Raw genomic sequence first — 12231 nt, 5'->3', positions numbered from 1 at the left:
CTCTGGGCCTCCATTTCCCCATTTGGAAAATGAATGATCCCTGTCTAAGGTTCTTCCTTGCTCTCAAGTCCTTTGATGCTTAGGGAGCATGTCAGGGGAGACAACCGCACTGTTACTAGGCAACCAGCAGGCACCCTGCCCAAGTTGCCTTGGTGACTGCATGCTGGAGGGGAGGGGAATAGCTGCTGCAGCTAATTGCTTAATTATTTATGAGTGCTTCAATTCCTTTTTGTTGTTTTGTTGCTAGGGGCTGTATGGTTATCTTCTCTTCCTCTCTCCTGCCATCCCAAGTCATCTGAGTTGCGTGTTACTCCAAGCACGTTGGCCTGGATCTCAAGCTACCCATGCTCTAGTCCTTTTCTGTCATTTCCTAGAGTGGTGGCCTCAGGTAAGTCATCTCACTTCTCTGGGCCTCAGTTTCCTCATTTGTAAAATGATAGGTTTGCTTAGATAATCTTCAAGTTTCTTTTCTACACTGAAATTCTAATTCCTGCTGTCCAGTTACAAAGGGGGAAGGAGAAGAATTTTCCCAATTTGTTATCTTCTGAGGATGATTCTGAAGAGCAATAACACATTTCAAACAGTAAGGGAATGAAAGTTATACTCATTGTTCTCTCCTTGCCTCTCACCTTAGTGACATTACCTGACCTCTTATTAATCTAAAGGTCATTAAAATTTTTTTTGTATATGACCTACTTCCAAAAGGGGTTTGAGAGGTTGTATAAGATGCATATGTGTAAGATGCACGTGTGAAATTAGGTCACTACAATAAAATAGAAATAAAGTAATATAAAAATAGTGATGCTTCTTCATTGGTTAATATTGATGTTGTGATTAAGCATCAGATGTAGTATTGAGCATCCTGGAAGCCAAAGCAAAAAAGAGAGGGAGGTGCATAATTGTTATTCAATAAAGAAAAATTGCTAGACTGTTCTTCTAACTTCTGAAAGTAATTTATCATGTGGTATATATTGTCTTTTAGAAACTGCGTATAATACTTTTAAATTAACCCTTTCTTGCTGAGGGTGTAGTAAAGGACATAAGGAAGAAGTTAAACTTGACACTTTGACTAGTTTTAATCATTAGAAAGCAAAAACCCCCTTTCCACCAATGTCTTAGAATTTGATAAACATAAATGTCACTTGGTAAATATAAGTTTTCAGAATCAGCTGTTATTTATAAATTAATAATGTATAAATTCATCTATCTACTGTGCACAACAATTTGGCAAAATATATCAAATTTTTAAACATAGACAAAAATTCTACTTTTCCAAACTTGCTCTGAAATAAATTTGCACATATGAGGAAAGATATCAAGTACAAATTTGCTTATTATTTATAAAAGGAAATGACTACAAACTACATAGAGGGCTAATGAATTAAATTATATTATTCTTTAGAATGGATTACTTTGTAGCCCTTAAAACGAAGTAGATCTGTATGTTTTGATATGGAAAAAAAATCTTCCAGTATATAGTGTTCAGTAAGATAAGGATGTGCAGCAATGTTATAAAATGCTTCTATTTCTGTTATAAAAGATGTAGACAGGTATAAAACTTACATGTCTAGATGCATGCTTTTATGTGCATACTTGCTTTTTTCCTGGAAGGAAACTTAACAGTGGTTTCCTCTGGGCAGAAAGACTGATAGCCTCAGAATGGAGGAAGACTTACTATACATTTCCTTATTTTTACTATGTGGACATGTTAGTTTTTTAGTTAGAGAGGGAGTAGAGCTTGGAATTTAAAAGCCTAGACTCTGTTCAAATCCTGGCTCTATCACTTACTAGGCATGGGACCTGGGGGCTAATTTAACGTCTCCATTTCTCATCAATAAAATAGGCCAATAATAGGAACTTCCTCACTGGATTATTGTGAGGATTACATGAGTTAATTTTAAAGTGCTGAGAACAGCCTAAACAATGCTATATTTGTATTTTCTTGAAAAAAAAATCAAAAGGAGAAAATTTTTAAAGTGCATCTAACCCAAAGGACCCCCAGTATCTCAGAGTTTGAAAGATTTTATAAACATCACTGCTTCCAGCATCATACGTTGTAGAGAAATTATGTTTGAAGCAGGGATCAAAAAACAGTCATCTTGTTTTCATTGTCATTTTATCTAGACTTAAATGCCTTCTAGGGAAGGTACCTACCCTGGGATTCCTAGTAGGCATTTACCATGCCTGTGATGGCCCTGAGTGCATCTGGATTTGCAGCTCCTTTTTTTTAAAGGGTCCATCCTTTAAAAAAGGTTCAAGCGAAGAGCAGAACGTATTAGGCCAGGTGGAAAATCTAGGAGGAGCTGGAACCTTTACAGCCAAAAGGTTAAAGAGAGTATCCATGCCTATGCCAATTATGACGTATGTGTTTACATGCCCTCATGCTTCTACTTTTCTTTTGAGAGAGTGACAAAGACCTGGCAAGGGGGCTATGCTAGGAGGATCCCTGAGGAATCTTGTGATGGTAGGGACTTCCTCCTTATTCAGAGGTGCAGAAAGCAGAGGGCTCTGTGTTCAAGATTGCCTGGTTTCCTCCTCCATCCTTGCAGGTGCTTTGGGGGAAGCCTGGAGAACTTCAGCTGACTTTGGGAATCTTCCTTTGAAATTAGCCACACTCTAGGCCAGGCTTCACCACTATGGGTAGATGGTGGTCCCAAGAGAGGGTGGGTTGGGGGCTCTAATCTCTTCAAATCATTTCAGTTCGGAAAGTGCAATCACCATGAGGAATTCAGGGCTGACCTGTTACAGTTTCAGGCCTGAGTCAGTCAGTGGTTCCTGGCTTCTGTACGTCTGGCCCTTTCTATCTGCGCTCTTGGGCATTCCAGTCTCTTTATCCAGTCTCTTTATCATTTTATATTTGGCCAGAGGTTCCCATTGCATCAGTCACACCCAACTGTGTTTCCATCTGCCCTTTCATTCCTCCATCCCTGCTTCTGTCACCTGCCAACTTTCCTTCCCACTCCTCCTTTCCTATCACCATGGAGTTGTTTCTCCCATCTTCTTTCCGGAACCGTCCATTCATTCAACTGCCGACCACTAGTCTGGCTGCCGAATCAGCCGGTTGACCGGTATTGTTCCCTAACTGCCATAACCTGCCTAGACCTCCGGGAGGCAGTTCGTCCTCTACGCTTTGGGTCTGGGCATGAACAGGAAAGGTACCACCTCGCCCTCAGGCCGGCCAGCTTTTCTCCGGCGGGCGGGGATTACGGGGTTGTAGGCGGGTGCTTGGCGCGAGGGAGGGCGGGAGTGGGAGGGAGCTTGGCGAGGGAGGGCGGGGACGAGGGTGGGGACTTGGAGCTAGGTGGAGGGGAAGTGGGCTGGGGATTGGCGCGGGGCCGACGGGGCTGGGCAGGGTTGACTGCCAGCGCTCGCCTTGCAGACCGCTTGTCCGCTGTTCAGGCAGGCGGGGCGGAGAAAATGGCGGGGCCCCGGCCTGCCCCCGCCCCCGCGCCGCCGACCGGCCTGCAGCAGCAGTCAGCTCTGCGGCCTGAGCCGGGCGGGGTTCCGCTGCACTCATCCTGGACCTTCTGGCTGGACCGGTGAGGACCCCGCTGTGCGTCCGCTGACCAGCGCCACCGCCTTGCCTTGCGCGCCCAGACCCCGTCTCCGCCCCGGGGCCTGGCGCAGAGCAGGTTTGGGCCGGGGCGAGCTTCTGGGAGAGAAGAGGCTCAGCTCCAGAAGTTTCGGCCGCACTTTCCCTTTTTTCCCCCTCCCTTTTAAAGGAGGACTGCGGGCGAACGTCGGGTTGGGAGTTGGAGGGCTGGTCACCCCTCGTGGTTTCTGGGGAGCTCGCGGCATGACCTTGGCAGTGACAGCGCTGGGAAAAGTTGACCCGCCTTTGGGAGTGTGCGGTGTTAGTACTAGGGTAGCACCGAGGTCCCCGCACCCGCGCCCCCACCGGAGCGGCCGTACTTATCTTCTTGAGTTCTTATCCATTTGGCACGGGGTGGGGGTTGTTTTTTGCTTTGTTTTCTTAGCACTTACCATGGAGCCACACACCTACTAGGCGCTGGGGATTGAACGGGGAGCAGTACCTCTTGTCGGTCCAGTAGTGACAATTATAGCTTTCTCAAGGGACAGCTCAAGTGCCCTGTTCTCAGAAATGCCTCCCTGACTACCGAGTCTAATTTAGCGCACCCCACCCTCCAACCATTCTGTTTTCAGTCCTTGTTTTTGTTATGATGCTTAATGCTACCGCAGGAATCTGTCTCAATCCCTCAACACTTCCCTTCTGTTGAGGGCCAAAAAGTAGTGACTTTGTTTTTGATACTTGCTATATCCCAACACCTAGAACTGTGCCTGGCCCACAGGAGGAGCAAAAGAAATTTTGACAAATTGATGAATACAAAGTCCCTTTTTAGTATCTGTCATATAGTGGGTGCCCAACTTGACATCTTAGGGATGTCCCAAGAGCTCATGGAAATTTTGCTAGCACTGTCTCTACTATGGTTTAAGTGTTTGGAGGAAATGTATGTGACAGCTTTCTGTGAAGTTTACTTACTTAAACACGTGTTTTCAAAGGCCTGGTATAAAATGCTTGCAAGACTTTTTAAAAGTGATAATCATCTCTTTAAGGAAGATGGGCTCATTCTTCCTTTCTGTTGGAATTAGCACCCATCTATAAGAACTGACACTTGGAGCCCTTGTGTTTTCCTTGACCCAAAGAAGAAGTTGGGGGTGGGGGAGATACAGTGAGTGTCATCCTTCAAAATACTTTCACTTTTGTTAAGAGAGAATTTTACTGTCATAATGAGAGTGTTTTTGGCAAACTATCAAAATGAAATCATGTGTGTCTTTGTTTTCAAGGGTATGCTGAACTGGGGTTATTAACTGGTGTCTGTTTTCAAGGAGTTAAACCTGGATCTATGGAATAAATTGTGAATATTGTTGACTGGTGGAAACAGTATCAAAAGTTTCTTTTTAAACAGATCAAAAATTAGTCTACTTAGAGGGGTAACATTTTAAGAATGGTCTAAGTTATTAAAACTATATAACACCATAACTTTTTAAGAACATTTGGTATTTTTTAAGATAAGAACATGGTAACTTCAGTAAAGACAGCCATAGCTTTCATATTATGTATTTGCACATTTTTGTTCTCTGAAAGCTAGAAAGCAAGTGAAATATACTATTATTGTCACAGTGTCCGAAATGTTTAGTAGAAATTCTTTGAATTTAGAAATTATAATTAGTTCTAGCATTGCACACATGAATTTATTTTCCTGATTAATCATCCCATAGCTTCAGTTGAACTTTCTTCACTTCTTTGGGAGTCCTACATTTATTTAGGCTGTCCCCTTCCTCTTGGGTGTATGAACACATTGAGTTCTAGAGGTTCATTTTTAAATTTTTCCCCTAGAAAGGCAAGATTCTAGAGAGGGTGGTACAGCTTTTAGCTGATATCTGCCACCAGCGACATTGGTTTTTAGGAATATATCATCCAAAGGCCTCCCACTTCTTAAAACTCCCCTTTGGCACCTATTTCCTAGCCTTTCCTACCATCCAGCCCACTGTGTGGTGAGGGAAAAGTAATCTAGCCTTCCTAATCCTTGCTTTCATTGTTTGTAAAAGGGTGATAATCATAGGATATATCTCAGAGGGCTGTTTTGAGGCTTAAATGAGAGCCATCAATGTGAAACACCAATGCATAAATGTTTATAAAATGCTCACTTCCAACAATGGTATTTTATGCTCCCAAATTACAGACCCCTCCCTCCCCAGCAACCGTCTCCCACACATATAACCACCGTGCTGCCCCACACACAGCCCCTGAAGCAGCTTATCTGACCTCAGTGTGAGGAAGCCAAAACCTCATTCATTCCCCTCAGGAATGAATTGGAGAATCCTTCAGTGAAGTTATTTGCATTTTCAATAGTAAACTCCAATATGATTTCTTTTTTAAGTAAATGGACTTTATGGCTAAGGATTTAAACATTCGGGAAGTAATTTTAGTTGACAGTATGGAATGAAGAGTTTCCTTCCATTTTCTGGATATTTAAAACCCTGCCGTGTCTTGATTCTTGGAGGCCACTCTTGGTATGTGTCTCTGCTTTGTTTTAATTTCATGGTTACCCCCTTTCCTCTGATTTTCCTCTGCAGGACTCAGTCCTTAGCCCTCTTCTTATCTCCATCCACACCAGTGATCTCATCTAGTCACAAGACTTTCAGTTCCATCTGTGTACTGGTTATTCCCCAAACTTGACATTATGCATTCAGCTCCTCTTCCTGTCTTTGTGTGAATGTCTAATACACATCCAAATTCAGTGTGTGGCAGATCACCTCAACTTTCCTCCCAGACATGACTCTCTCCATCTGTCCATCTCAGATAAAAGCACTTAACAGCAACTCCTTCCTTCCATCTGTTCAGCCCAGAAATCTTGGAGTTATCTGTGACTCTCCTCCTCACCTTCCCCCTTTGTCTTCTCTATCTTGTCCTCCTCCCTCCCCTGCTACATCCATTATCAACAAAAGCTATTCACTCTATCACTAAAGTGTATCCAGAATCCAATTCATTGGCACTATCTGCATCCTAGACCTTGGACCACACGTTTGTCACCTGATGAATGCAAGAACATCCTAACTGCTTTCCGTGCATCTATCCTTGTCCCTATAGCCCATTTCCACCACAGCAGCTGGTGGTCCCTGTAATACCTAAACTAAAGTGTGTCACTTTTCTGCTTTCTGTTTCACTCAGTGCAAAGACAAAGTGCTTGTAACAGCCCATAAGACTCTGCAGCATTTCCTGTCCTCATTCAGGACACCTTATCCCTTCTGTCTTCCTGTTACTCTCCCTCCTCCCACACCCTTCTAGCTCACTGTTTCCCTTGTTCTTTTTCCATTATCCTAAGGATGGTCCTTTGTCACTGAGTTCCCTCTGCATGGGGAACTGTTCTTTCAATCATCTGCTAGGTGCCTGTGCTTTTTTCTTTTTTTCTGGTTTCTGCTCAAATGTCATCTCAGGGAGGCCATCTCTGAGCATAGATACAAAATAGCATGTACATCCAGACACATTCCCCATGTCCCTGACCCTGCTTTATTTTCTCTATAGGATTAGCCCCATTTGTCCATCTTCTCTCACTAGAATGTAAGCTTCACAGTGTTCTTTCCCTATTGCTCTGTCTGCAGCTCCTAGTTAAGAGCCTAGCATAAGTTGGCCCACACTAAATATTTAGGGCATTATTGAATACTACCTACAGTGACTTTCCCTCCTCCCATGGTAGTTCATACTATTCTGAATATCATTTGCAAGTCTGCATCTCTAGCCCTGAACTCTCTCCTGAGTTCTGGACACATACTACCTACCATCTTTTGTGTAAGCATACCACCACCCTACCAGTTTTTCAAAGTTGGAATTTCCATTATCCCTGGAATCTTCTCTCAAGTACCCTATTTCATCCAGTTCTGTAGTTCTTCCAATTGTTGACTCATTGTTGGAAGACTTACTCCAAGCCTCAGCTGTCCCCTCAACTCTATGTTCCTTCCCTCTAGAGACCTAGTTCTCTCTGGCCCCATATTCTCACTAGTTTACCCGAACTCAGCTTTCCCTTCTCCAAGCATCTGCCCCCTCACTAGCCTGGGTTGGCAAGGTCAGCTTCCTAAACACCTGATCTTGTCATTCCCAAACCCCCTACCCCACTTTGCCACAGCAGCAGGTTTTGACTGTTTGTCTCCCACCACCTAAGGGTGCTTCTGCTGTAGGATTATATGTACCAGACAGGTAGGATTCTGGATCTCCACCCCTACTTTTACCAGAGCATCTCTGGTTGATTTTGTTGTCTGTGTTTTTAGAAATGGACTACTTGAATTTGAAAAAGCATTCCCTAGCTTTAAAAAAGTGAAAACTGTAGACCTCCAATTATGGTACAAAGTTCTATGTTGCTGTGTTTAATATGAAACCCACTTCCTTTTTAGCCTCATCACCTACCTCTCCCCAGCTCCATAGTACCACTCAGTCTGTGCATTCTCTCTGGTAACAACAGACTACTGGCCATCTTCATGGATAAACCATGGTCTTGCCAGCCTCTGAGATTGGTCTCACAATGCTTTTTGTGCCTGGGATGCCCTCTCCCCTTTGTCTACCTGCAAAGCTGTCATGCACCCTTCCAGGCCTCACTAAGATGCTGCATTTATAATTGTCTTTCGTCAGCCTTTGGCTCAAGAACAATTAAGCCTTGTGTTTCCACAGCATTTTTTTATAGGCCAGTATTTAAGGATCATTGATTCCTCTTCTGTCCCTTCTTCTTGATCATGAGGGTCTAATTGCCTCTTGTCTGATTCCCAGGAGTGCATATTACAGTACATTAATAGGTGCTTAGTGAGTATTGTGTTCTTGTTTTGTTTTTTAACCTTCACCCAAGGATGTGTTCATTGACTTGAGAAAGACACAGAGAGAAACATTGATGTGAGAAAGAAACAGATTGGTTACCTCCTGTACATACCCTGACTGGGGATTGGACTCTCAACCTAGGTATGTGCCCTGACCAGGGATCGAACCCACAACTTTTTGGTGTACAGGATGACAGTCCAACCAACTGAGCCACCTGGCCAGAGCTGTGTTCTTGTGTTTTTAGTCATAGAGATGAGTCATGATGGACATCTCCCATGAACCCCACCCCATCAAGGTTTAGGTCCACCCAGCCATTATTTCTTCAAGTGTAATTCCTTACCGCACACCTCCTAATCACTTGACTGCTTGTTAAAGTTCAGTCTCCTGACCCTTCCCAGCCTTACTCAGTGAGACCTCTGGGGTGGAATGTGCATTTTTAACAAATGCCGTAGGCTTCAAAGCCTGAGAATTACTGCTTTGTTTATTAATGAGGTTAATTGAGCATATCAGTTGCTAGTCACTTTTCTGGGTGCTGAGAATGAAAAGATGATGACAACATTGGACCTGGGCCTCCCAGAAGAGTTGTGTTACATGCTATATGTTTCAGTAGCACTAATGATGAGTTCAGCAAGGTGGTGAGTTCTAGAGGGACCCACCTTTCAGGGTGTGATGCTTTCACATGTATTCCAATTGTGTGTTCTACAATAACAAATCTGACATGTGGAAGTGGTGCAAGGCTTGACAAAGAGGATCCCCAAATTATTCTTCTTCATAGAATGGCCCTTGGAGGCTAGGTAAGGGCAGGAGGTTACACAGAAGGCCATAGTTGACAGGTAGAGAGTGGCCAGCATCTCAGCTATTCCTATTCTTTCTTTCCCCCATTTTTTCCTTTCTGAACCTCTCTTAAAGGCCCAGGATTTTATTTCATGTAAGGGTTAATGATCTCTGGGTTGATCAGACAGGGAAAGGCCCTGACTAGGGGTTTACAGCCTGTCCAACTATGAGTCATTGGTTGCTTTTGGCAGATAGACTTGTGGTTCCTAAACATCCTCACTCAGAAAAGTTACTAGTTCTTACCTGGTACTAACTGTTCAAAAAATATATTTTCTCCTTCTAATTTTAGAATTGCCGTTCTCTATTTCCAAACCTAAGACAACTAGCAATACTTTAGTGATCTTGCCAGTTGATCACTAAATCATCCTGGCCATGATTACAGGTTGCAACATGGCCTTGCTTAGTTCTATTGTCAACTCTAATACAGTTATACCTCTCTTTGACACAAACTCCATGTACTGAAGGATTAATTATGTATCAAGATTAAAAGAGTCCTAGTTGCTACTGGCAAGGAGCTCTTAGGCTGGGAGTGACAATAGATGGAAGCAGGGAGAAATCAAAATACAATAAAAATGCAAAAGTAAAGCATTTAAACTATGTAGTTTTAGTGGATGCATTATTTAGTGTTAATAATAGGCCTTGAATCATTTTTTATGTGACTCTCAAACAATAAGCTGCTGTAAGCACAAGCTACAAATCTGTCTAAAAGTGATTGAAAGGAGTGAGTGATCTATAAGGGATATCATTCATTGTGTAACTGAGCCTGAGCAGATCTTCCCTCTGACCACTGAGCCTGATGTTAATAAATTCAACAAGAAAGTTGGCCTTTAGGAGACATATTCCTGGCTTTATAGTTTTCCTCTTTAAAGCAGTTCTCATCACTGAAATAACATGATCTCTCAAATTAGGTAGAGTATTATCTTTCATATTTTCATCACCATTGTTTGTGCATGTGCAGTGGACATGTGTCTCCATTAGTTGGATATACTGTACCTTGTATAAAGTTTTAAACATCCTTTTCCATTTGAACCTGTTACTAGTAACTACCATTTTCCTCAGTGTGGTAGGTAGACACCTGACTGGGTGCTGTACGTAATTACCCGCAAAATCCTCATAATGTTGAAGTGGGACGTATCAGGAACACTTTATAAATGAGAACATTAAGCCCCAGAGAAGTCACTTCTTGATGTCACACAGCTAATATTGAACAGAAACAGGATTTGAATGAAGTATTGTGTAGCCCCAAGCTCTAGGGTTTCTATCCCCACTGAATACTGCATCCCTTTGAATATAGACAATGAATGGGATGCAATTCTCCCATATTTCATATCTGAAATACAAAAGCTGGACAGGACATGAGAGAGGTAATCTAGGTCTACCGCTTAACTCTGCAAAGAAGGAAACCAAGGGCCAGTGTCATCAGAGATAATTAAGCCAAGGACTTCCTGCTTCAAAATTTGCAGGGAACCCTGCCTAAAGAGGAGAACCCTGCCTAAAACCTCTAAGTGCCTTTATAGAATTGTCCTTCACTTTAATGATAACACTGTCTCGATGATCTGTTTGAGTGATGAAAAATGCATGTGTTATAGTGGTGATGTTTACATGTTCATTACCTCTTCCTGAGATGTTAGCATTTCTTTCATTCTTTTTTTAATCCTCACTCAAGGATATGTTTATTAGAAAGAGACAGAGACAGAGAGACACACACACACACATCAGTGTGAGAGAGAAACATGGATTGGTTGCCTCTCGCATGCACCATGGCCAGGGATCAACCTGCACCCTGGGTATGTGCCCTGACAGAGAATCGAACCCATAACCTTTTAGTGTGTGGGGCAGTGCTCCAACCAACTGAGTCATCCAGGTAGGGTGATGTTAGCAGTTCTTATGATGACATGATTTAGATGACATAGGCCAACATACCTCAAACTTTAATGTATATATTAATTATTTGGGATTCAGCAGGTGTCAAGAGATGCCTGGAGACTCTGCATCTCCAATAAGCTCTCAGGTGATGTCAGCCAAAAAATATATCCAGGTATTGCTAAATGTCTCCTGGGGGCCACAGCCTCCACAGATGAGCATCCTTGGCTTGCAGAAACAGGGCTCAGTTAGGGTTCTCTTGGGAGGTTTGTGTTTGTAATATGAATGAAATAAAAAGACATTCAAAAAATAAAAAGTACTGAGGAAATTCCATACTGTTTTCTATAGTGGCTGCACTAATCTGCATTCCCCTCAACAGTGTACTAGGGTTCCCTTTTCTCCACAACCTAGCCAGCACTTGATGTTTGTTGATTTGTTTACAATGGCCATTCTGGTGTGAAGTGGTATCTCATTGGGGTTTTAATTTGCATCTCTCTGATGACTAGTGATGCTAAGCATCTTTTCATAGGGTCCTATGTATGTCCTCCTTGGGGCAGTGTCTGTTCAGGTTCTTTGCCCATTTTTTTAGTTGGGTGGTTTGTGTTCCTGGAGTGTAGTCACATGAATTCTTTATTTTGGAGATCAAACCCTTGTCCAAGTTATCATTTGCAAATATGTTTTCCTATACGGTTGGTTCCCTTTTCATTTTATTAATGTTTTCTTTAGCCATGCAGGAGCTTTTTATTTTGGTGAAGTCCCATTTGTTTATTCTTGCCTTTATGTCCCTTGCTCTAGGAGACATATTGGTGAAAATATTGCTGCATGGAACATCTGAGATTTTTCTGCCTGTGTTCTCCTCTAGGACTTCTATGGTGTTGCAACTTATATTTCAGTTTTGTCCATCTTGAGTTTACTTTTCTGTATGGTATAAGTTGGTGGTCTAGTGTCATTTTTTTTGCATGTAGCTGTCCAGATCTCCCAACATCATTTGTTGAAGAGGCTATTTGTATTCCATTTTATGTACCCCAGTGTTCATAGCAGCTTAATTTACAATAGCCAAATGCTGGAAGCAACCTAAGTGCCCATCAGTAAATGAGTGGATCAAAAAACTATGGCACAAATACACAATGGAATACTATACAGCAGAAAGAAAGAAGGAACTCCTACCCTTTGCAACAGCATGGGTGGATCTGGAGAGCATTATTCTA

At 42.6% G+C, this 12231-nt stretch overlaps 1 protein-coding gene across 2 annotated transcripts in view; it reads left to right on the top strand.

Annotated features, from left to right (window-relative positions):
* The first annotated feature begins 256 nt into the window (after positions 1 to 256).
* The window catches only part of EIF4E3 (eukaryotic translation initiation factor 4E family member 3), a 41414-nt gene continuing 29439 nt past the window's right edge, over positions 257 to 12231 (top strand). The window contains exon 1 of one of the 2 annotated variants that reach the window (XM_045832288.1): positions 257 to 388. Coding sequence is in view for 1 of the 2 variants with exons in the window: in XM_045832287.1 (XP_045688243.1) it covers positions 3418 to 3539 (122 nt within the window). In the remaining variant the exon portion in view is untranslated. Of the gene's footprint in view, positions 389 to 3325; positions 3540 to 12231 lie in introns of those variants that run through there. The other variant, XM_045832287.1, reaches the window with a different exon arrangement.

The sequence above is a fragment of the Phyllostomus hastatus genome, unplaced genomic scaffold (genome assembly GCF_019186645.2).
Source record: "Phyllostomus hastatus isolate PE091 unplaced genomic scaffold, TTU_PhHast_1.1 phas_contig_16, whole genome shotgun sequence".
NCBI classification, from domain to species: Eukaryota; Metazoa; Chordata; class Mammalia; order Chiroptera; family Phyllostomidae; genus Phyllostomus; species Phyllostomus hastatus.
The sequence above is the reverse complement of the archived record's forward strand: the minus strand, read 5'-3'. Positions and strand labels throughout refer to the sequence as shown.